The sequence below is a fragment of the Phytophthora infestans genome, genomic scaffold, assembly GCF_000142945.1.
Source record: "Phytophthora infestans T30-4 supercont1.11 genomic scaffold, whole genome shotgun sequence".
NCBI lineage: Eukaryota > Oomycota > Peronosporomycetes > Peronosporales > Peronosporaceae > Phytophthora > Phytophthora infestans.
The window spans coordinates 1,810,225-1,836,460 of record NW_003303748.1 but is presented as its reverse complement, the minus strand read 5'-3'; the positions used below and the strand labels follow the sequence as shown (position 1 = coordinate 1,836,460).

Below are 26,236 nucleotides of genomic sequence, written 5' to 3'. Positions count from 1 at the left end.
AGAACATGAAACAAATCAAGAGCATTGTCTATGAACAGCCCACCCACTTGAATTTAGCCAATTATATCTATTTTTAACACGTCATAAATGCTAGCACAGAACTTATTCCTCCACCTGAACAAGGGCGTACCCTGCCATTCATAATAGCAAATATATCTAGATGGTACTCGAGACCGTCCCTTTTGATATTTTCTGCAAGTGGCGCCAACTTACCGCAAAACAACCCTCGACTGTGCGGTCGCTCTAAAATCTATCACGACTCGAAAGGGATGATCGTATCCCCGAGTGCCTCAAGCAGCCCGCCACTGCCATTCGCATATTCGAGAGTGCATGCACTCACCGGGGGTACGCCACAGAGCACCGCTAATGAAAACTAGAGCACTCCCAAAATGGCGACCCATCTCAACTGGTTTCCGGCGTTCTTTTGAGTTTGGGGACCTAACATCTGCCAGCAACCCTTGAGGGAACGCCTCAAAGGAAACTGTCTGTGGTTTTCGCTCACGTACAATTCCGCTTTATTTGCTTTAGCTTTCCACATACATAGTAGCTAAAGTCTTGCTACTCGGTGGACCAGAGTTCCATAATGACTTATCCCCAGATTGGACCCGGTTAAGAATCGGCGTCGATTTGTGTAGCCAAGCTGACGACGGTGTGCGCGTCTGGCGATCGATGTACTCCTTTTGGAGGTAACTAAAATTGACCCTTCAAAGCTGCTAACTGCACCCGAAACAGCTGCGTGCTCGCTGGGACCAAACGGAGGCTGTCCATGAGCACCGTCACCTCTTCGTGTTCACGAATTGGGTTGCCCACTAGGGATGCCGTAAGCTTCGGCATCGATTGAATGTACTCATGCAGCTCAGCAGGAGATGAAACGAAGTCGCGGTGGTACGCATAGTTCGCCGTGCAGAACTAGCATGTAGCTGTCTACACAGCTAAACCCAGGATGTAAAGCATCAGAACGTCGTCATCTCCCGTGTGTGTACCCATCTCTTAGTAAGGTTAAACATCCCAAAAACAACTCGGAGTTGATCAGTCGAGCCAAGAGTCGCGGCCATAGCAAGCCCCACCTCTTAAACATAGAAGAGAATGCTCACCTTCCCCCCTTCAACGATTTAACCTTTAGTCACAGCGGATTTTTGTGAAGCGGGTCTACTTTCGCCACCAAAGCCTGCAGGTTTTTCTCGCATGTGGACGATGAGCCCTATCTGGTAGGTGTCGGACGCGTTGGCACACGCGACCTGTTTGGCTAGCGTTGACGCCACCAGGCTCCACAAGGGCTCTGTTTTGAATGTGTCTGCTATTTTCCGAACCGACTTAAACTGAGAGTCGTTCAGGTGAGCAAATCGTTCTGGTGAGCGGATTGCAGAACTTCAGAGGCTAACCCCAACAAATTTTGTCCTTAATAAGAGGACCAAATCGTTTTTGGAGCGCACAAAGTCACGTCACCTTTGTCCTTAACCCCATTTTTTAAGGACAAAAAAGAATGATGGTCACTCCGCTAGCGTGCGTCGCCCGCATTCCGCATTCCGCATTCCCGCAGCGCTCGTCGCGCTGCACGTTTACACAAGCACCCAAGGCATCATGTCTGACAGCGAGTCGTCTGAAGAGGCTCCGTACGTCTTTGGATCCGACAGCGAAGACGAAGAGGAGGTCCTGGGATCCTGGAAGTATCCCAACGTGATAAACCAGCGCATTCAAGTAGACAATGTCGATGCGTTTTTGCTGGATAAGACACGTGAAGAAGCTGGCCAGGTCGCTAAAAGAATATTGCAGCGAATGTTCGGTACTACACAGCATCACCTCGACGGTGTTAGCGTTTCCAGTTTCCTGTTCGTGTGGCTGGATTCGACTGTGCTGGCAAGGCTCCTGATCTTTGTGAACAGGAGCCTGGCTGATTATGCAGCAGCATCTACAGATGACATCTACAAGTTTCTTGAGGTCGAGCTGTGGCTAAGTGTTTATGGTGTAACCCCGGACTTCTTCTACGACGAGAGCAATAGGGCTTTGTATCCACCTGCTGAAGAGGCACTACCACTGCCCAGATATCGCGCTATTTTGGCAGCTTTAAGTGGCAATCCGTTTACAAAAGAAGGAGGATCCGACCAATGGACGGCACCGCTCACACCTGACAGAGACATCTCTTATGCATACGAACTCGCACGGCGACTATCCGCAGACATTAATTTTGTGGATGGAACAACGATAGCATCATTAGATGATGATTTGATCCGCTTGCGCTCAAAGGCAGTGGACGATATTGGCCTTACGCACGTGCGCAACCCGAAAAAGGGTACTGTACTTAATGATCGTGTTATGCTGTGAGGTAATTGATCTTACCAAGCGAATGTTTGGCAGATACGGCCCAGTGCAGCATGGCGTGGTATCGCTGGTTACAGGCTTGTTTTTGGGTGGACATGTGGCTGCCAACGGCGAATCAACCGTGGACATTGTGAGGATTCTTCAGAGATCACTCTGTGGATCATCGACGGAGAACCAAATTCGACTACCAGGTATTCTTCACGCGCTGGACAGAGGTTATCAGTCTCATGCTGTCAACCAACAAATTGTTGACACTGGTGGAAGTATCATCGGTACCCATAAGCGCACACAAAAGTTTCCCTTTACATTTGGCAAAACACCAAGTCAGTACCAAAAATTAGTATTAGAGAAAGAAGATCGTGCTGCGTATTGGGCCACCAAACGTATACCAGTTCAACCAGGGATGCTTCCTGCAAATGCACACGCACTTGCATACCGGTCAGGGCTTGGAAAAGTGGCATTAGGCTACACAACGTTTGCCAGCGCGGGACCTGATAACTGGTCTTATGTATCACGGACACTGAAGCGAGTCTCACTTCGTAGGGAGGAGTTGCTTACAGCTTTTGAAGACGGTATTCAGAAATTGACGATGGAGCAAAGAACTACAGATTGGTTTTTACTCAGGAAGTTTCGCATTACGGGCTCGGTTGCTTCAAAAATATTTAGCGCCATTGCTCACAGTTACGGTGATGGTAACCGAGGTGATCCAGTCGATGATCCTGATGTTCAGGCAGTGATACTGCAACTGTCATTGGGAAGTAATCGCCAACAGCCGGGTCCCTCCCAGACCAGAAGCAGTGAAAACGCAGGAGCACCGCTGCTTGAGGCAGAGCTAATCGTGAAAACGCTGGGAGATCTAAAAACCTTATGCCGTGACCTGGGACTTCGTGTATCTGGAAACAAAGCAACGTTTATTGCTCGACTTCTTCAAAATGATGCTGGGGAGGCTCTTCCTGGTCGCAATATTCGGCGAGATTCTAGATATGCAGTTGACTCAGCCCTTTTAGGAAGACTTGGTTCATGGCGCCGTTTTCAACACCATCTACAAAGATTGGGACCGCCAACGAAGTCAATATTGCCTCGCACATCACGCTATTTCTGGATATACACACACACTATCATATCGAGGAGCTCAGAGAATACGGTTTACTGTGCAGGTAAGTGAAGCAAAACAAGAAACTAATTTTTTCTCTAGGAGCAATATGCCAGTAGCTGCTTTCTCACCGGATCATATTGCTGCCTCCGTGTCTGTGCAATGTGGGAGATTCAATGCAGTAATGGAGTACAAAACTCGAGCTACTGCTCGCACAGTTCAGCAGGAACAAGCTGCTGCTAAAGCTTATGGTATATTCACAACAGTAGAATTGACTGGTATGGGATCCGGCTTCCGATTGAACGCAGTGATTCCCGAGTCCAGTCACCGCCTCCAGATACTGCACAGCATTGCTTGCAGTGGGATCACACATGAATACCTTGTGTATGCATCCTCTACATACATCATTCGAGTTGTTCACGTTGTCGTGAGCGAGAGTGCATCTCACACTTACCAGAGTGCATTGAAGGCAATTGCGTTGGGCTACATGGAGTGTGTTTACACAGAAACCGCCAGCATTCCCGAGTTTGAAACTGAGCAATTAGGACACTGTGTTGATCAAGCCACGCTGGTACAAACCCTGGGGTTATGGAGGGCATTAGTGAAACTTATCAACGAGCGGCAAAACCCACTCCCTCCAGCCAAGCATATCATGCCAACTTTAATTGCGTTGTGGAATCGTGTCAAGGGGGGGATCGATGTCTATTCAAGATATCTGAAAAATGTCAAGTCCAAGCATTTCCGGCTGACACCTAGTGCAACAATTTGGCTTCGTCTGCTCATGACGCTAGTGTACAATGCCTACCAGTCGTTCTGTTATTCCAGGTAGCTAGCAGCTCACAATTCGCGCGCAGAATATGGGTTCTAACTGTGATTCTTGCAGTCACACGGTTTTTTGATGAATCGAGGACTATGTACAAGCTACAAGGCCTATCAGAAACACAAGCAAAATCTCCCCAGTTTTGCCGCATTTTGATGAGAAGCTGCCGTTGTGCTTTCAAAGAAGGCAGGCTCTCCGCGCCCACTTAGCGATGCTCGAGACAAGGAGAATCGGTCAGGTCCACCGACATTGGAACTTTCATTCGCGTACAACAAACGAAATCACTTCGAGTCATCCACAGAGTGGATTCATCTTCGGCTCTCTAAAAGTAATGATCACCATGAGGTACGGGACAATTGTCGCTTCATCTGCTCATAATAATGTATCCAATCAAACCGTTCAACTACAGGTCCGGATCCAGGGTGCACGTCAGAGATGCTGCATTATCTGCTGTCAAATGAATCACGACAGCGAAAATGGCAATCACACGCGTAAAGGGTACAAAACAAGCTTTGAGTGTGATATCTGCCATGTTTCACTTTGTCGCGCAGCAAGATGGAGTGACGGCGAGTCCTGTTTCGAAATTTTTCATCGTGAAAGGAAGATGCCAGACCCATGCAAGAGGTCACACCATCTCAAGTCAACCAAGTCAAACGAAAACAGAGCACCGCCTCCATCCAGAAAGCGATCCAGAGTATTGGATCCTCCAAATCGACGAGCACCAAGCGTTCGCTTAACGAACAGGCATCGCCGACGATCATTGCGCTTGCAGCCAGTAGTCAAGGTGACAAGCCGAGCAAACAGCAATTTGTCCTAAACTTTAGGACAAACTTCAGTGAAATCAGTCTTAGGAGTGCAAGATTTCAAGTAGCGTAGTGAAGCCGATTCGATTATCACTGAGTCAAGTTCGTGAAGGATAACGAAGAAGACATGACAAACATTTATCTTGTTCCTTGCATTTGACTATAAATCTGCAGGACACATCAATCAGGGCCACTGAAATTTGGTCCTCATTTTTGTCCTTAAAAAAATCTTGTTGGGGCTAAGGTAATTTACCCGCTCTGGCGTGAGTTGTACGCAAGCATTACGAGTGTAACAGGACGTCACTTAACATCTTTCGCTAGGGAAGCAGCGGCTTCCGAACGTTTACAAACTGAGCTGGCCGTACGACTGCTGTCGCTCTCGTCCCCAGCTCCCCGCTATTGACAGCGATCAAGCAAGCAAGGGAAGTAACTTAAACCTCCATAACGAAACAATCACATCGAACCCGATTAAGGTCGACGATCCTGCCTGGCCGCGGCCTGAATATTTCCACGCTTCCTAAACCCCCATCATCATATGTCTCGTCAAGACGGATCAACTCAAGACCACACTTTCTTACTCGATCACTAGAGGAATGTAACCAGCCCCCATAAGGTGAGCCCGCAGCAATCCCACAGCTATCGGAGCACCTCTCGGTTAGTCAGCCGTCTCGAGCACGGTGTGTGACACCAGCGCACAATGCAATTTTGCGACTGCTGCTCCACCAAAAATACTAAAAACATTGCAGGTGCTCTCAAATCAAGGATTCTTTAAAAATAACTGTGGGTGTGTGGGTGATGTTTCTCAATGGTTGGCCTCCGGCGTGCAGCAAAGACGTGGCAAGGATATATACACATTTCACGATTAAAAGAAGGAGAACAGACCTAACAGTCTTCTGACGATGAATCAGACTCAGGAGAACGTGAACCTAAGGAAACCAATAACAAATTTATTGAAACGTTAGAAGACGACGTGAATGAGAATGCGTCACATGACGTGTACGAGCTGGACAATGTGGCTGAATACACCGCCATATCTTTAACGAGAGTCACGGGTAAACGCCATACACGATCAGGCTCCGGGTATACAAAGACAGCCCTTCCAAGCGAAATTGTAGGGACCTCGTTGCGCTTGTTGAGTCAAGTATTCCGATGGTCTTGAAGGGCTTGATATGTATGCTGCATCGATAGCTAGTGCAATCGTAGTCGCGGAGACCTTTGCTCATGTGGAGCGGAAATTGTGGCATGATCTGAGGTTAGAATACCCCCAGTGTGAAGTTCATCGGCTCCATCACCGCTAGTCGTCTCATCAGGTGTAGCATCTTTGCGCACGGCCTCCCCACTGCCTTTATGGAAGACGCCACTTTCGACTTCCTTTGTATCGATCGCGGTTTTGTCGAGCTCGGTTTCACCATTTCCGGTTTCCGGTTCAGTAGAAATGCGCGGAGCTACATATACGTGATTGACTTCAGGCTCAGGCTTATAAGAGTATTCGCTTTCGTTTCCAATGGCTGTAGGTGGCTGCATCCGCGCTAGTACGATCTTCTTACTAAGTGTTCACAGTGGAGGATTTAGCCAAGCATCTAAGAGATCGAGTGGATATCTTCTTCACCGGGTATCTCCTCATCATTTGATTCGTTCATGTCTAACGATTCGCCTTATTGGACGGAGAAGTCGTAGTCGCTACATCCAGTGCTCGTGCGGCCAGATAAGTATCTTTTTTCCTTGACCGTCTTTTCAAATTCAGACTTTCTGTAGTGGTCTTGGAGCATCCCTAGCTAATTTAGCGTCTGCGTGCCTCCGACGTATACCTTGCCATGGTTCGGGAAAGACAACCCACAATACAACGCCCCGTCACGGTAGCCTCGAATGAACCCAACTCGGCGGCTTTCCGCAAACTTATGTGTTGCCGATTTAACATTCGTGTGATTGCTTTGCAGGTTGGTGAATGACCGGTTTTGAACGCCCCAGGTGGCTTCATCGGCGTACTTGAATACGAGCAATTCTTCACGTACACAGCGTGGTAGAGAGTGCCTACCCAGGCGCCCCGACTACTCATTACCGACCGCATCATATCCGGTGGGATCGCTCGACTATATTGAGTCGAGATGAACTTTGGGAGCTGTCAAGTGCTACTGGTGCCAAGTAAAAAGAGCTTAGCTAATGAAATCACCTTCTCCATTCGTGAATACATGCTGGGCTTTAAAAACCTGGATTCTGTCTCTTAGCCCAACAATAGAACCGCATATGAGTCCGTTTATCTCCCGAGCTGGCTTTGGATGCACCATATACCCGGTCAAATGTCTTGTGTGCGCATCCTTCACTACTACTATAATCGCTGTGTATCTCGTGCAACTATTGTAAGTATAGTAAAGACCAGATCTGCCAATAATAGCTTATTCTTCTGAGTCCCTCCGCGCACTAGGTGTGTGATGGCGGGCTTGGTGCGTTACTTGCGAAGATGGTACGCCTCACACATAATGATTGACGCTTCCTAATTATCTCCCCCTCCACGATACCTCAGTCAGCCATCTGCTTGCCAAACTGCGAGCAAAGGAGGCCATTACTCACTGTAAGTCAGCCCTATTATCGTGTACTGCGTAATTATTAATAACCATCGTGTCTGGCGTCCACGTTTCCTGATTTTGCTTCACCAAGAAATCGTTCGCTGCAGTAAACAGCCAGAGTCCACACGAGGGCATGCTGATCCTCAGTAGACCTTGCTGAGTGTGACGTCGATGCTGTCATCGTCAATTTCCGCCTTCAATCCCTGTATCTCACCACAGACTGCGAGAGCAGATTTAAGACTACGGCGTGCAAAATGATAATATTTACCATTTCGAGTTATCAAGATAATTGCCTTTAAAATAGACCGTTCATTTTTCGTTTTGAACTGACGTTTCAAGAAGCGGCCACTTTTGTGTTCTTAAAGTCCGAGCCATCACTAAACTGAAAGCCTAAATTTTGCAAAGGCGTTTAACATGGACGCGGATAGCTCAAGACCCCCCCCATCAAACAGTTGGGCACATGCCGCTGTACCCCACTGCAGACCTTCTCCGATGATTGGTTTGCCCGCCGAGATCGTGCCGCGGGGGTTACAGCGACCAGTTCGATCGGCCCGAACACCGCAGCAGATGTCGTACTACCTCACCACACCTGGTGGTCGCGGCAACACCGGACGACCCTGATGCGGACCCATCCTCGGCGGACGATGTAGCCGTTAGTAGCGCCGATGAGGACTGGAGTGAAGAGAAGTCTACGGAACATGAGGCGATGGTTACTGCATAGAGATAGATAGAAAAGAAGAAGAACATACATAACATCATATGAAGTATAATCGATTTAATAGAGGTGGACGCGAACACAAAGATTACAAACCTTATCTGTGCTAATTCGTGTGACCATCATTTTCGGAGAGGATGGCGAAGGAGATAGAGTCGTTCACCTGCTCTAATGTCAACGCCCGAGATAATGACTAGTTTCTACACGACGCTGGATTTGCTGATGCGGACCAACACTATGGTTTGTCGACGTGGCAAAGGCGAACGAGAAAAACTAACTACTCCCTGCCATCTGTCGGGGCGGTATGCCGCCCTTCGCTCGCACGCTGTCTAGACCGTACTCCCAATATTCTTAAACGATACCAAGCACGCGTCGTAGTCGGCAACATCACTGCGAAGGCTCATGGCAACACTCTAAACGCCAACGTAGTCGCTATCGATTGAAGTAGTCGCAACGCGTTTTTTAATAAAGGGATGCTTTCATTGGATCCGCATTATAGCTGTGCATCTTATTAGCTAAAAAAGAATTAAACTTTGGGGTTTGGATGGCAGTTATTATTTTTGATGAGCCGTACCTCCGGCGATTCTCACGCTTCAAAGCTGCGGAGAGTCTTAAACGATCGCTAAGTTACTACTTCTAACGAAGGCGTCATGTACATGGTGCTCCTCCGTGTTTCGTGTTCTTGCTTAACCACGTGCCTCGGCGCTAACTTAATTACAAACACTGCTTCCAGTGCCTTGAAGGTACGCTACGTATCGTGTTGGAAAAAGGGCACATTTTCTAAGGGTCGCACACTACGCGCGCAAATACAAAGGAATACGACATATTTTTTGCGACGGTGGAGTGGGGGTGTAGGGTGGGAGGCCACTATACACTTGAAAAGGTTTTAGTAGGTATTATTAGTAATAAAAGTGTTTTTTTTTATCTAACGCAGATATCATTTAACAATTATGAGTGATACAACTACAAAATATTGTTGGCATTTATTTAAATGAAATTTTCAAAGTATTAAGTAAACAATCTTGTAAGTAAACAAAGTCTACAAAGCTTAAAGCCTCATATTTTAACAGTAAGTACTAAGAGGACTATTCAAGACTCATCAGGGCCCACAATTTCTTTTTACATCTTGTGTACACGGTTTAGATAGGTAGCCCGCTTATATTTTCGGACGGAGGAAGTACAGTACAAATTGACAAGTACATGTACATTTGTCTGGCATTTTGAGTGTACGGTGATGTGCGTCAATAACGAGCGCATGAAAACTAACATATTTGTAAAACAATACCGAGAGGGATTCGGAGTTTCCTGTAAGGCATCTCAAACATTATAATATGAGCTATCGCCCGAAAATGATGACACGTAACACTAGGAGGCAGGCAAGAGTCTACCGTAACCTTTGACAATCGTCGCTCACTTGTTGAACGTCTAACGATCGATGCCACGCCAACTTGCTGATCGTATAAAGAGGAGTGAGAGTGCTTTATGTTTTAGCACAATAGTAAAGCCAGTAACCTACGCATGCTCTTAGCCTGGTTAGCCCTCGTGAGCCACTCGCTGGAGCTGGGTAGAGCAGCTTGCCGGTGCTTGAAATTAATTCTTATGAGTGAGTCTCTCTTCGCCCTCCCAGTAAACTCGGAGGGAATGACGATGTCTGCTTGTATTTCAGTGTAGAACGGAATTCGTTGTATTGAAACTGAAAAGTGGCAACGGCAAGCAGATCACGTTTATAATAAAAATCGTTTTCATCATATCGACTTCTAAAGAACATGCTGTGCATGTAATCCCTCGCGGTATGAGCTTAAACGATGGTGTGCAGAACAAGTTGGCAAGTGCTTTTTTTAATAGAACTTTGAACATATTAAGCCCTCTATCCTCTATTCGTACCAGAGGTTCTTTATTACTGTAAAGCCAATGATGAAGCAGCCGCACTGCACACAGTAGTGTAAATCCAAAGCTTCTCCGTGTGAAACACTGCCTTTTTTTTCAAGCAAATAAAGTAAAACTGAGCTTACAGGACATATCGTATGTGCGACAACATCATAACAACATCTCACAATTTGATATGTATATTATAGTAAATAAGGACTTATTTAAAGCATCAATAGTGATCCAAGGAAACGTACAGGTAGGCGACGGAAGCCAAATATGTATATTGCAGCAACGCATCTCCTGCGAAGCATCTGCTTGTGTCGCTACTCAAAAGCATTGTCACACCAATGCTCATTCTACAACAAAGAAAGAAGAAACTGCTGCTTACCATGCACGATGCGTTAGTCATCGGAGCGGGTGGTCGCTGCTTTTGTTGTCCAGGGAACATGACGATGATGATGAAGGTGGCCTTCTATTTTAGTTTCTATTTCAAGTAATCGGTGCCTAAAAGAGATGGCGATGCTGGGCTAAAGCGCTCTCGGCTGTCTGCGAGCCGAGACTACTTGGAGCGTATCTTCAGGTAAAGGCTAATACGACGCAGAAGGGCAGGTGCAAGCTGAGAGAGAATAGAAATCTTCTAGTCAAGTATATCAATCATCTGATAAGGTGGTCTGTCTAACGCAATATTACTACTAGAATTCTCGGTCTAACTCTTGACAAAATCTACAATTTTCTAAAGCCACTGCCCAAGCAAAACATCTGTATTTTCACCAGTGATACAGTAAATGCTCTTACTTCCGGTATCGTGGTCCGACCATATCCTAGGATTTGATATATTTAATAAAGGTAACACTACAAATTCAACTGAGAAGCAAGGAAAATAATATCCTCCATATCTACATATGATCCGTAGCTTGTGAGATCGGTATCTTTGCTTCGTTCATCTACGGCATTAAAGATAATACCTGTGTGGCGAAAGCAGCTCTCAATGGTACGCTTACCTTGCAATTCATTCCAGATTTCATTGCTCCATTGCATTGCCTCCACAGCGTACGCCGTACTATCAACCTCAGCGCCGTCCTTAATCTTGTCGTATACCCACCTGAGCTGCTTTCTTCTGTACGCCATTTTAAAGGATGCGATGATTCCAGCGTCCATAGGTTGTAGGAACGCAGTAGTGTTGGGGGGAAGAAACTCCACTCGAATGTTAGTGCACACAAAATTCCCCAGTTTGTGTGAAGAGGCATTGTCGAGAAGCAAGAGGATATGACGCCCACACCCTCGCATATCCCTGGATAAATTGAGTAGCCACTCCCTGAAGATGACGCCTGTCATCTACGCCTTCTTATTAGAACGGTAGCTAAAGCCGAGTTCCTCCGCCGTGCGTTTCTTAAAACAGTGAGAATTCTTTGCGTGCCTTAGATAAAGCACCGGCAGCTTGTCAGTCCCGTCTGCGTTTACAGTTAGTGCGAGGGTGGTTCTTGTCTTCTTTTTCTTGGCGCCGCGGGCTCCCTTAGTACAAATTGAGCGGGCCGGAGCCATGGCCTAACAAAGCCCCGTCTCATCCATGTTGTAGATATCCTAGGTTCGTACAGGTCAGTAATCTCCTGAAGTCGCTGGCGGCCTAGGGCAACCGCTACAGAATCTGCAGATCGAGCATCACCAGGTACCTTTCGACTCTTTAGTCGGTGCCTCCGTTCAAAAGCGGTGAACCGCCCATCCGAAAAGGTCAGGTCCCACGCATCACACAAGTCTTTCTGAATATCACGAGCTCATATTAATCAACTCGCGAGAAAGACACACACCCATAGCTTCAACCTTCATAATCCAGTCCAGTAGCAATTTCTTCAGCGCAGGCGACGTCACGTGTCGTGGCTTACGCCTCTTGCCATTGCCGTAGCTCTCGCTCATAATCTTGGTTGCGTTTTTCAGGATGTCGAAGACTGTAGTTTGTGGCGGTACTCGATTTAGCTTGTACTCTGCCTTTGCCCACGTACCCAGCTCTTCTTTCGTCATGCTGGATAAAAACAGCTGCCTTATGGATAAGCCCACGCTTCTGCTGTATCTTCATCCATCTCCCCATGACTAGATGCGCTGCTCGTTGCGGGTTCTGTTGTGTGAAGTGCGAGTTTTGCGTGAAGCGAGCAGATTAAGTGACTGGCGCCGAGAGACCCCTATCAGAGGCCCAATCAATTTTCCCTCTTTAAATGATTACATCGAAAATTTTAGGGGATTGATTTATACCAGTACCGGAATAGGGAGCATATACCGTAGCAGGCATAATAGCAGCTTCTATTCATACAATATTATTTATTAAAAAATATTGTATTGGGAAGTCTGCCGCTAGACTCCACAACGTAGGGCTCTTGACTCCACAATGAAGATTAAGGCCCAACTTTACCCCACGCGAAGCGCAGCGAGAATGCCTGCGGATCGTATACCATGTGCAGAGCACGCGGGTGCAAACTCAGGACCGATAATGGCCATCACTATCAAGCGAGGCCCGCGTGCGGGCTTTAAGGTTTATAAAATCCCATGTTTTAGGTTTAGGTTTCAGGAGTTAAACGCCTGATCTTCTTCGTTGTGGAGTCTATAATAGAGTCCTTCGTTGTGGATTCTGTGTATTTAGAGTGGGTGGATCATTAGTTTGGGTGCGTCACGTTTAGTCCACACTATTTCTGCATCTAGACCTGCATCGGCAAACACACACTACATGTAATTAAATTCCCGCAGTAAATGTGTTCAACTAGGCACGTTAATGTAAGGGCTTCAACCAGGCCAACTTGCGTACTCAACCAGGTGCTGGATGTGGTATGCAGCCCTGAGAGAAAAAATATCGAGCGCAGTGTGGCAGCACACCTGCTAAAGCTCAAACGAGCGTTAGAAATAACGACTTGAAGGACCGTCATTACAAAGACTTATGTAAAAGTGGACGAAAATACTACTTTCAACATTGAAGGACATTTTGGCATCATTACGGACAAGACTCAATGCGATACGTCACACTCGGTACATCGTCAGAAGCGCTTTGTATGGAATAGCTGCAGTTTTGATTCTGGAAGTTCCAGACTGGAACAAATATCATAGGTGCTCACTGCGAACGACCCTCGTGACAGAAGACGACAGGTCGTATAAATGGACAGTGCAAATAGCCATAAAGTGGAGGAGTGTGACGGTATTTTGCCTTCGAAGAATAGTGAAGCTCTTGCTATTCGCTCAATGACACTTTTTGTGTGGCCCTCACTAATTACCCAAGGACACCATTACTGTGGGTGCGTAGCCCACACTGATACTTCATCTCGTATGTCAAAACTGGATGCGCAAATACAGTGGGCCACACTATTTACATTAGTGTTAATATTCCTTGTACTGTATTGCCTAACCTCAGTCATGTGGTGTATCTGAAATTGAGCCAAGTGCTTTGAGTGAGTAAATCTTCTGGATTTAGGTTTTATGGCTATCGGTGCATCATGCAGTGCATGCTCATGTATCTCTTTCAAAGAGTCTGTGCATGAAGCAAAGCCTATGATTTCGGATTACCCAGCATAAGATAATGTATTCACTCGATTTTACCGTGCATTGTTTGGTGGCGTTGCAGTTATTTTGCCAACCTTAGACGCTAAAAATGGCAGCCCGTCCTCGTAAATGATTGTTAAAAACTATTTCCTATTTGTTTAGCTAAATATTTGTCTATATCCACCTGCATACGCTACAACCGATGTGACCACGAGGCTACCGGTACAGCAGTAAGCAGTGCCTTATGTTTGATCCATCTCAATTAGATTGTACAGCTACGGACGCAGTTGAACGAAATGCAGCATCTGTGCCAGAATTGCAGTTTGAAAATTGCAATTCTGGCCGTTTTACTGTAAATCGTCATGGATCACATCGTAAATCCACCACCTGCTACACAATACGTGGTGTATAATTATAGGTGGTGATCACTTCTTATAAGACTACTGTTCACAGCAGCAAACTACTACGACTTCAGACAGTCGGGAGGGCCCTCGCACAAAAAGTACACGATTGGGATAGGCAGAGGAGATAGTCAGTAAGTACCAGTATAATACCGGTTGGAATGGATGTAGACGAACTGCAGACGAACCACAAAAGGTTGTCAAAGACAAAGAGTTCACCAATGCGTAATACCGGCCCTCAACGTGTTGTCATCTTACCCCCACCCCAATCTGTGTAAGCTCAAATTCTATCACAAGTGGCGCGTCAATCAAGAAACGAACGAGGTAACCCACCTTTTTGGGGCTCATCCCGACACCACTGAGCTCTTCAAGCTTCACCATGATGTGTTAGTTGCCGACTGCACCTACAAGACGAACAGGCATCGCATTCCGCTGCTTAATATCATTGCTGTTACCGGAGCTAATACGGTTCTTCCCGTTGCTCAATGTTGGCTTCCTGGTGAGAAGAAAGAAGACTTCGTTTGGGCTTTCAACATGCTACGTCTCTTCATGATTGAGAACGATATAGACCCTCCTAGCGTCATTCTCACTGATCGGGATCTTGCCTGTCTGAATTCACTGGACCGTGTTTTTCCGGGCGTGCCTTCGACGATATGCCGCTGGCACATGAACAAGAACGTGGAAAGCATGACCAGAAAGCACTTAGGCCAAGTAGACGTCGAGAGCCCAGCCCCGGGACAACCAAAAAAGGAGAATTCTTGGGAAACCAATTCCTTCATGGCTACGTTTTACGAAGCAGTGGAGGCAATCTGAGAAGCAGAGTTTGAAGAAAAGCGCAAGGTTCTTGCCTCGAAGAGCAAGGTGGTGTCAGACTACCTGGATCCGCATTGGTGAAAGTACAAGTCGCGAATTGTGAGATACTGCACAAGCAAGTACAAATACTTCGGTGTCCGAGACACATCTACAGTCGAGGGAACGCATGCCAAGATCAAAGCCAAATTGAAATCAAGCCAAGGCGACTTGTACACAGTTTTCAAGAAGCTGTGTAGCTGGTGGACAATTGCTGCTTCCGAAACAAGTTTGCTCATGGCTCAACATGCAGCGATTGCGCCTCAGTTGCTGCAAAAAAAGCAGATATTATCGAGTTGTCAGGATTATCACGAGAAACGCTTTGAGAGACACAGAGATGTTGTGGATGGATGCGGAGAAAATTGTCTCTAGTGGAATTGAGCGTAGGCCTTGTTCCGGGGAGTTTCGTGCTGTCCTTGGTCGGCCGTGTCTCCACGACCTTGTTGCAGTCATAGAGTCGAATTGAAGGAAGTACATCACCCCGGATCATTTCGACAAGCACTGGTGGATTTACCGCGACAATAGGACTATCTCTGCAAGAATTCAAGACCCTGCTACACTGCAACAATGTAGGTCCAAGAAAAGCACGCGCAGAACGCGGCTTGCAAACCAAGGTAGTAGAGGGACGGGGCGCGACCCGACATATAGTGAACGAATCGACAAAAATCACCCGGCTACACCTCCAAGGTCCGCTCTGTATGCCCCCCAGAATACATAAGTTTTTGGAACCCAAGCTGGTGATCAAGTACAGCCTTTCGAATCACCCTTTTTACCAGCGAGGCCGTGGGGGTATGCAGGAAGAGAACCTTACTTAGATCAGAGAGAAAGAGAGGAATAGACGTCGTTTAAACACATTCGTTATTCCGTCAATACGTTGTGGATGACACCAAACAACAAACCGCAGAAAAAACAGGTATTTTTTACATTAAAAAGAAGAATTGTAACGGGAACGCTAATTGTAACGGGAACGCAGTACCAAAGTTGAAGAACTCGACCAATTAAAAACGAGTAAACATAATTTTGTCCAGTCAGGTAGCTTATTATCTTCCATTCATTTAAGCTACTCGTACGTGTCAATTCTAAGCGGAGTGTTCCCTCATCTTGTGGACTCGTAGCGAGCTCTGGTGCTTGAACACATCAGCGCACACCACACATTTGTACTCACCTTCCTCGTACTCACGTTTGCGCTTCTGTTTGTTCGCAGCCCCCTTGGGGTTCTTTTTGCAGTAGAAGCGGTGTTTCCAAATTGCTTGACCCTTCTCCACCTTTTTGCCGCAAAATTTACACTCACCGTGTTCAGGAAGTGCGTCTTGAACGATATCTGGTGTCCATTTCAACCCTGCGTAGGTAAGGTAGCAGTGAATGCGGTAGTTACTTGTGGTGTACGGCATTCCGTTGTGTATGAGGTCACCTCTGACGAGAACAGCGAATCCAACCGGAATGTCCACGACGCGCGCTTTGGAGATGTCTCTTGCAGTAAAGCAACCAGCATAGATGCGGAGCTTCGTGCCGGGCTCCAAAGCGAAACCCATGCTGGCTGGAACACCATCCGAACGAAGGTTACGGGCTCTCACCAAGTCACTCTCTTGGTAGTCTTGGTGGGGCTCCTATTCTGAGCCCCCAGGCACCGACCGCATGAAAGAGAAAACACCAGGCTCCCACCCAGGGTGCAGCATGGCGACAACCACCTTTAGAGCCTTGCTCAACTCCTGTAGAGGCGCTGACAGGGTGCGAGAGCTCACGCGCGATTGCTGTCGGAAGTTGTCGTCTTTACCACCCACGCGATTAAAGACACCATTGTACGGACGCGCTTTGGCTTCCGCTAGGAGCGACGGAACTACCGTATCAGGAAGCACAAGGCCCACAGGCAGATAGGCATGCGGAAGCAATGGCCCTGTTGGTAGTTTCTCCATTTGAGGCTTTGGAGATCTGAGAGTGGTAGATGTAACGGGAACGCGATTTGTAACGGGAACACGATTTGTAACGGGAACGCGATTTGTAACGGGAACGGTTTTTGAAACGGGAACGGTTTTTATAACCGGTATTATACTGGTACTTACTGACTATCTCCTTTGCCTATCCCAATCGTGTACGTTTTGTGCGAGGGCCCTCCCGATGAGGGCCCTCGTTAATTTCTCCCGACAGGACGTTCTTTTAATACCTGAAGTACTATCCGTGGTGGATTTGTATCTGGACAGGCCGCGTTTATGGATTTTGGCATGTTTACTTACTTATTCAATTTTTTAAGAAAATGATGTCATTTACCGTCGCTCCAAATCCTTGCGCACATGGTTGAAAATGGAGACAACTTCGCCAAGTTTAATCCTTTCACGATCGCGAGCGACTGAACACCAATTATCCAAAGTCCGCCATACAAATGCTTTATTTGTATTGGTGGAGAGGTGGGCCATTTAGTTCAAAAACACGCATACGTTGTAAAAACAAACAAATGTATTCTCGTGACCTTATGAATGTCCACTTATTTTTGTGACTTGGAAACCTGCAGAGGCCCACACGTCTGGCGCAGATGCTAAGAACTTATTGATAAGTAATGAAGAGAACTTAGAATCGTATAATAATACAGATCATGTAGAATGCCCCGTGCTTGTTATGATTCCAAGCGTATGAAGCGGTGCCGGAGCGTTAGTGCATCCATGGAATATAGCCAGCTGATCACAATCATCGCGCGAAAATTTGGGACTGCCATTAGAATCGAGCGGCTGTCTTCAATTCGAGTCGAGCAACTTGCACACTGTTTTTGGTTTAGTACATATACGTGTACACAGTGTGTACTACACAATGTACAGTAGTACTATTTAGAAAAGTGCGATGAAAATTAATACATGTAACTGGTAAAGTGTAGAAACTATACGGAGAGTCCCATCATCTTCACTCCCACATGTTGCTGTGTATTCTTCCGGCTCGTCACCGTGATCGTAGCCTCATCTTCTGCCATTAGGCTTTTCACCTCGCGAAGTCTCCTTCTTCACAGCCAGCGATGCGCTCAATCCAACTTCTGATCATCGCGCTGGTTGCGTTCCTCGCCTGTTGTAGTGCAACACCAGCACCGCCACAAGTATCCCTCTCGTTCCTTCCAGTCCAGAGACGGTCACTGCGCACTGACACAACTCTTGACAGTGAAGACAACAACGAAGACTCGGGGGAGAGAAGCGTCTGGAAACATGTCAAAGTGAGGTGGTGGTTAGAGACCGAAAAGTCTGACGACTTTGTCCGGAAGGCGCTCAAACTAAACGGACTTGACGATACAGCTATGAAGGCCCACAAGAACTACAAATATTATGCCTATTTTGCCAAAAAGGCTGAAGACTATCTTTTCAACAAGTGGCTACGGAATCATGTACCCACATTTGAAGCCTGGAAGAGTCTCAACCTGGGCAAAATCACCAAGGCTGACCAGCTGAAGGAGATAGCAAACACTAAGAACTTCATTAGCTACAGTCGCTTCGTGAAGCAGTATGACGACAACGTAGTTTCGACGCTGAACGCCGGGTATAACCCCCCTGTTGTGGCGGTTGCTAGGGGTGCCTCAGAAGCTGAGATAACAGCGCGAACGATGATCATGGCTAGTGCACGTAGGGACGACGATGTCGCCAAAGTGTTGTTGGGCTTGACTAAACCGGGCTATCCGCGGCGAGTGCTAGACGGCAATGCGCTCACGCAGCATGATGAGTACAAGTACTATCAGCTTTTTAAAGAAGCGAAAACATCGTAATAAAACAAGAGGCAAATAAAAGTCCACATCTGGTTGTTTCCTTTTTATTTATTTTAGTGAAAAGTACAGTACTTGTACCGAATGGTCCTGTTTGGACAGAGTCCTCCGTAGTTTGGTATGTAGAACTACAGTAGTAGTATAAAACAATGCTGACCAAATGTATTCTTCATTTTACAGCGTGGCACTAATGCAATCTGCGGTTTTTTCATGCTCGTGGTTGGCCCCCGGATACAAAATCGACTGCCCATTGGCGAACTGCCTCCCAGAAAGAAATGCATCGCTGAGAGTCCTTGGGATGACTTACCAGTATGTGACTCTAACGGTGTCATGTATAGCAGTGCTTAGCATCGCGTCCTGCGAGCTCAACATCGTCCAGAATTCCGAAAGTACAATAAACCGACGTAAAATTCAAAGCCCAGCTGTAGTTGCACGTCCTCGAGTCCTTTCATTTTTTGTCCTGCCCCACTTTTTGATTTGCTCGGCCACACCGTGTGGCCGAGCAAATCAAAAATGTGGCCCACACGTTAGTGTCAAATATGTCTTAGCGACAAAGCATGGGCCACATACCGTTCGTTACTACAAGCTTTAGCTCCAGCCATCGGCATTTAGCCAACCCAAATTATACTCCGCTAATGCTCCATGGACCGAAAAATATGATTATAATATTTATAATCTGCTATTCAAATAGGCAAAGAATTGATATGGTGTCGGACAAAAAAGCAAAAGAACAAGGCTGGCTGGGAGTGATCTGTTGGGGACTGCTATTTCGGTGTGTTGAGTGCATGAAGGGCCTAGAATTTGCAAAACTGAAGACTAATAAAGTTGAAAGCAAAATGGCCAGACAAAAACTACAAAGTACTAGTATAATATACTACACCTTTGCCAGTCCAAACTGGCGGTAGTGTAAACCAAAGTGGAATGTCCCGTACTGGATTTTTTTATTTTTATAGAAAAATTAATACTACTATACCGTACTAGATTTTTTACTTTTAAATAAAAATTAATTCTGAAATTTACTACAGACCAATGTGGATTTAGTGTAATGCAAAATCCGATTACGTCCTGTAGCTCACGGACTCGCTGCGAATAGCAGCTGCGACGAAGAGTGCGCAGTGGCGAGTCATCTTGCTGACTAAGCGCAGATCGATGCAGGGTATGCAGTGGTCTGCTGCTCTTTCGAGCAAGCACATTCGACGCTCCGTCATCTCGCCGTGCGGCAAATTGAACATTTGGTCAGAATTCGGAGCCAAGTAAGCCTTGACGCGGGTCTTCAGGGAGTTGAAGCAGCCTACGTTAAAACAAAAACGTATTAGTGGATATAGCGAGCTCATTTAAATTTTACGTACCTTCGATCGGATTACACATAGGCGAATAAGGGCCGGGCCGCAGTAGCTCCAGGTAATCTCTGCCTTAGACCAAGTCTTCTGTTTGGTTTTGTTCAGGTGCGTTATCTAAGACGATAGCAATCTTCTTACTGACGAAATGGTCCCTGTATATATTGGTTGTCTTCACAGCATCGTAGAGTCCACTAAAGCCGCATTCACCTCCTTTTTAATGCTTCCACGTCGTCTAGATCAGTGAACCGCCCCCACCGCTGTGGAAACTGCACATTGCAATTGTAAATTCGCGCCTTAAGAAGGCGCAAGCGTTACAACCGCACGCTGTCCAATACGAGCTCGCTATTGAGACCGTTTACAATGGCGATTGTAATTGGTCTCGTCATAGTAAACGATGAACGACACTTTCTTTCATGTTCTGCGAGGGCCTCACCATATACACGTCGCTTTTCGATGTTGGTGTCGTTATTGCACGTTTGTGGCTCGATACGAACCTGTCCGAAAACCATTTACTTAGTACTAATATTTGTAAGCTCATATCAATACGAGCCCAGTATACCTGCTTGACTGTATACAGCCTATCGCACAGTTTCTTGCTGATAACTGAGGTGCTTATGCGAGTGCCGAAGTCAAACTATAACATATCCTACATTCGCATCAGCGTATACAAACAATTCTCCTCTAGGTAGTCCACTAGCGCATTCTCCATCTTCTGGATACACTTTGTGCACGACACACGCGCGCCGCCCCTCGTCTTGGTCTCGGCAGACTGGCGGTCGATGATGTCGCGGGCCGAGGTGGGAGGGATGCCATTGTGGTCTGCAACGAGCTTCCAGTTCCTACTTTCTTGTGAGCGTCCAGGACCCGGCGGCAAGACCGTGCTTAGACTCCCATGGCTTGCGCGTGGAGCTAAAAGTCGGGTTGTGGCAGTGGCTCGAAACCACCAGGAAGAGTTACACTAAATCCCCGTTGCTCTACATACTAATTTCTGAATTTAAATTTCAATAATTGAATATTACTTTAGTTACTTCATTCCACTTTGGTTTACACTACCGCCAGTTTGGACTGGCAAAGATGTAGTACTTAGGATTTTCTTTTTTAATACAGGCCATAATCGTATTTTTGTGGAATATTGTACCAGACGACAGCGGCCTGCAGCGACCGTCACGAGGAGCGACACTGGAAGATCAAGCTGCGTCAACTGCAGGACTGCATAATCCGTCACGACAACAGCGGCACTACACAATCTGTCGCGTAGCAGCGGCGTTGCATAACCAAAGAGGAGGACGCTGCCACAGAGCCTGCGGCGAGGGCCTAGAATGGTAGAACTCACATTCAATAGATCTGCATGTATTCACTTCCCAACTCACTGACATAATGTTGAAGCAAACTCTATGTCGCGAATACGTCAATAGGAAAATTGGATTTTGACGCCAGGATTGGTTTTAATGGGCCATCTTTAAATTCAATGGGCCAACTTATAAGATTTTGATGTCGGCTCTGACCTAGGACCTGACGCCTACCGTGCCGATGTCAGGGATCAATCGTCAAGGGCCGACTTATAAGATTTTGATGTCGGCTCTGACCTAGGGCCTGGCACCTACCGTGTCGATGTCAGGGATCAATCGTGAAGCGTTCCATAATGCGTTTTGAAATCAGCGTGTCGTCATGTGCGTTATGGATGTTTTCAGCATGGATATGGGCTTGACTTTCCAATTGCAGCTGCTATTAGTGGTCTATTTATTGAGTATTGATGTAGATCGTGCTGGAGATCATGACCATCTAGATTTTGTTGGCGCCTATACGGCGATCATTTAGCGTTGAACTGAAAGCTGATGGTCCTGCGGCAGCATCTGGTAGATGGTCTTATGGTCACCGAGCCTTCACCCCCTTCTGTGACGTTGAGCGGGTGAAATACCGTGCCCCCGACGTTTAATGGCCCACATTGAACTTTAATTCGAATGAACTCTGTCAGCTCAATAAGCCGTGGGCATATTTTGCTCATGCTGGATTTCGAGACAAATCTTGGAAATACTTGTTAAAGTATTTTGACCACAAGACAAAATGGCCATTGCGGATATTATCATAACATCATCGCGTATGTGTTTCTATCCTCGTGTTACTGCTGTTTGCGCGTGCGGATGACGCTATGTTACGCAGTCATAGGCGAAACGTGGATACACTGTGTGGTACACACGGGGTAAAAAGTACCCGGAGGGCTAACAAAGACTCCCAGTACGTGGGTTGAAAGCCACACAAAATGCGTTTAACTATATTTTACCATTACTTTACTATTATTGCGGCTAAAATACCTAATAGAATTTCCACCGCACTGCGCCAAAGGCCACTTTATCTGTATTTTAGAGAGGATGTGATAACTTTTTTCCCAACCTCACCACTCTATCTTCTTCTCTACCGGTATTTAAATCCCCCCTCCAAAGTGGCGACGACTCTTCAAATTGGGCCATATTTGAAGAGCCATTTTCACTGCGCAAGATTTGAAGGTACGTCGCAGTGCGAGTGACATCACAGTATCTAGAAATATTTACTACTATAATCGGGCTCTGCAAGGCATCATATAAAAAAAAATTAGCGCGCTTACTATGGATATGCTCTAAGGGGTATCGTGCATTTCAATGTTTTCACTTAGCATGTTGCTCAATTTTAATAAAAAGAGATCGTTTATTAAATCGAGGTCTATAAACGTACAAATCGATTTTGCTAAACTGGCTGATAAATCGAGCCACGGCAGCCAAAGCGACCGCTCGGGATCGATCAACCACCAAATCCACATCGATATCCTGTAAATCGACCCTTTTTGTCGTTTTGAATCACAGATAAAACAAATCGGTGCCTGCCTCTTCTCATCTCATTTTAAACGTGGTTTTATGCTCTGACCGTGCTCGAAATAGGCTATTAAACGGATGGACATTCCATCTGCAGGTCACAATAAATGTATCTGTTTAACGAGCTCAGATTTTGAAGCATTCAGGTGCTAGGTGATATAATTGCGTAACGGGGTACAATCCAGTGTACCCCAGGATACATAAGAGCGGCCCGTCACTCTAGTGTACACCTGGTACACGGTACCAGGTGCAGTCAGGACATGACTACATAGCTCCACTATAGGTATCCTCGAGTTTGTTTAGAGCCAAAGCTTAGTTTTCTTATAAATACATCAGTCTTACATCTACTCTTCTAAGTAGCAAACCGTTCCCTTTGAGGTCGGGAACACGTGAACTAACGTTCACTCGGGTAGTAAATAACCTTAAGAACTTCCTCTGTGCAAGGTGCTGTGTGATCCCGTCACACTTGTTAGCACTCGTAAGCAATCCTACGCCTTCGCAGGTAAATTGAACTACCTGAATCCTCTGTGCGCTCTACGTTTGCGCCACGATGGGCCGAAGTGAGTTTCTGCGCTTGAACGACTCACAGTACGAGTCTGTTCGGAAGATGGGAGGCATCGTAGGACAAGATATCCTCCGCAGTTTGGCGGCGGTGTCGCCTGCGGAGAAACACGAACGCGTGGTTGCGTTCGAGACCTACGAGCGTGGTCTCATCGCTCACATCCGCGGGGGTTTGGAGGCCTTGCTAGCCGCTCCCCAGATAACCAGGCCTATGCCGATAAGGCTGGATGTCCCCGCGTTTGAGGGGAAAGAAGGAGAGAACCTTCACGTCTAGGTACGTGAGGTGGCGATCGCCATGAAGGCGGGTCTCGTCTCGGACGAGCCACTTCGGGTGGCTTTTGCACTGTTTAACCCTGGTGGATGTGCCAAACACTGGGTATACACCAGGGAGACGACATCTTCTGGATTATTTGCATCCTCAGATTAGCAGAGTGAACAGCTTGGAGCTGTGTTCCTACCGGCGAACCACGAGCTCCGCCTGCGCTCACGCTTTCTCGCGTGTAAGCAAGATAGATGTGAGCTGCAGGATTCCCTGTCAAGGATGCCACCAACGTGCGCATCGCTTGCACGTACTCCTGCAGCTCACGTCTTTCTTGCTTACAAGCCAGAAAGCGTGAGCGCTGGCGGAGCTCTTTGTTCGCTAGTAGGCTGTCTACTGAAAAACGCTAAGCCTTCGTGATGGATGTGCAGGTTGTACCCCGGGACTAAGCCCAGCGAGCCGTGGTCCTCTCAAACTGGTTAAGGGCAGTGATGGGCCGCTGGTAGCATACTCAATATTCGGGGGTGAGGTATCCCTTAGACGTTTGATGAGTTCTGAGCCGTTAATGCGCCGCCGGAATGTCGCTTGGCATAGTGACACCCGACTGCACTCTACGGCAGAGTGGCCGTCGTGGGCTGGTCTATGGTGGACTAGCATTTGGTACAGCGAAGGAAGTACCAATGTTCCTCGACAAACTTGAACGTTTGGGCTCGATGAACGTGGGCACCGCGGTGTCGCTCGCAGCTCTCGCCATAAACAACATGGCTGTGCCAAACATAAGGTACAGGTTGAACTTTGGTGTACTCTTTGCTGCTATTATTTTCGAGACAAATGTTATCTTTGAATGAAACTCAATCGTAGACTCTGCATTCCTAGTACCAGTAGTAGCAAAACCTCGGCGCTTCTTCAGACACAGTACGACTGGTATTAGCAAATATTTCATTCTCTTTCATGAAGATTTGGTAGTACGCGTAGCCTGGCTGCCTCTCAAGCGCAACAGCAGATAGAGCTTGCATCAGGAAGCCAGGTACAGTCATAGCAAACAACACTTTGGCAGCATCGTTGTCCCACCCTTCCTCGGTCATTATCAGTGCTCTCGCCGTATTCTCTGGGTATGTCTTCTCTCCCAGGCCCGTCTCAGGGGATGGACTGTAGCCAGCCATTAGCTTCGTAGCGAAATGTTCATCCAGCTCTTTCACATACCGACTGTAGACGCGGAAGCTCTCAGTGCTTTTTCCTGTTTTGAGCTGTTCCGTATTGGTGATTTTATCTAGCCGAGCTCCTTCCAGGCTACAAATGCGACCATTTCTCTCCGAAGCCAGTTGTTGAGCATATATTCTTCCGTCTACTCGTAAAAAGAGAGCATAATATTTGTGGTTGGGATGGGCTTGTTGAGTCGCTTCGTTGAGTCCATCCAACTTGAGAGCCTTCTAGACGTAGTCGTCGGATTTCTCACGATCTAGCCACCAGTATACCTTGGGATACTGCAAAAATTCCCTCTCCTCTGCGTTTTCGTGCCTGTCTTTGATGCTGGCCACCCGCAGCGATTTTTTTTGAACGAGAGGCGAGAGAGATAAAATCCACGGCCTCCCGAAAGAGCATTGCACTAGTAAGGAGGACGAAGCGTAGGATGGTTAGATCTTGTACGGAACACATTGCTGGTTGTGTAGAAGACTTCTAGAAGTTGGCTTTGTGTGCCTAATTGGAAACAGCCAGGAAAGTTATGAGTGGAAATCACGAAGGCTGTACACTGTATGTAACAAAAACAGAAAAAAATCTACTTTGCAAGTCCAAACAATAGCTCAAATTGTAAACGGTGTACGTGAACATGGTCAGATTAGAGAAGATACAGAGGAGGCCACATGTGCCTTTCAGATATGAATTGCTTGTCACCCAATCAGCTGTATTGCAAAGGACCATACTATGCGAAAAACAAGTGCCAGGAGTAAGAAAATGAACATGCATTTTAGAAAGGATAGTTGTTTAATGGCTGCTTCTAATGTCCGGTAGCAAATATATTTCTGACAGTTGAAGTAGGGCTACGCGTAGGCTGGGTAGCTAGATTCATCTACTGGGGCTTTGCGATGGCTGGGATAGCTTAACCTCCCAAGCTTCTCCATCGTCTTACACGCGTGACTCCAACGCGAGCCACTTTTTACACTGCTGCATGCCGCTGCATCTGAATAAACAGCATGGCAGTGAACGTCACTGACGTTTCAAAGCGATAGTCCAGCAATGTAGAAAATGACATTTTGAGAAAGCGGGCCTGCTGGCAGCGTCCCAGACCCGGTAAGAAACAAATTTGGAAACACACTTGAGAAAATCTTCGCGTTGTCCACCCATTCAACAGACGGGCGTCGTGTCTGCTTAATTGGAAACACCCTCGCCACTTGATGTTCATCTCACACACCGCCGCCAACGACCTCAACCATCGCATCAATTATCCCATGCACTGGAGAAAAATCGCTTTGTTCTACTTGTGATAGAGCAACTTACAATGCAGTTGCTGTTAGAAGCTCAGTTGCTCTTTCACAAGTTGAACAAAGCGATT

General features: G+C 46.8%; 3 protein-coding genes across 3 annotated transcripts; 2 read left to right on the top strand and 1 right to left on the bottom strand.

The window, feature by feature from the left end:
- Positions 1-1,581: 1,581 nt before the first annotated feature.
- PITG_07560 (uncharacterized protein) lies at positions 1,582-2,322 on the top strand (the record flags this gene model as incomplete). The annotated part of the gene is made up of 2 exons (XM_002904500.1): positions 1,582-1,783; positions 1,916-2,322. The coding sequence occupies 2 exons, from the start codon at positions 1,582-1,584 to the stop codon at positions 2,320-2,322; spliced, it is 609 nt and encodes a 202-aa protein (XP_002904546.1).
- Positions 2,323-8,127: 5,805 nt separating this feature from the next.
- PITG_22826 (uncharacterized protein) lies at positions 8,128-8,358 on the bottom strand (the record flags this gene model as incomplete). Its single annotated transcript, XM_002904499.1, has 1 exon — positions 8,128-8,358. One exon carries the CDS (start codon positions 8,356-8,358, stop codon positions 8,128-8,130), a length of 231 nt encoding a protein of 76 aa, XP_002904545.1.
- Positions 8,359-17,947: 9,589 nt separating this feature from the next.
- Positions 17,948-18,682, top strand: PITG_07558 (secreted RxLR effector peptide protein, putative; the record flags this gene model as incomplete). Its single annotated transcript, XM_002904498.1, has 1 exon — positions 17,948-18,682. The coding sequence occupies one exon, from the start codon at positions 17,948-17,950 to the stop codon at positions 18,680-18,682; it is 735 nt and encodes a 244-aa protein (XP_002904544.1).
- Between the last annotated feature and the right edge of the window lie 7,554 nt (positions 18,683-26,236).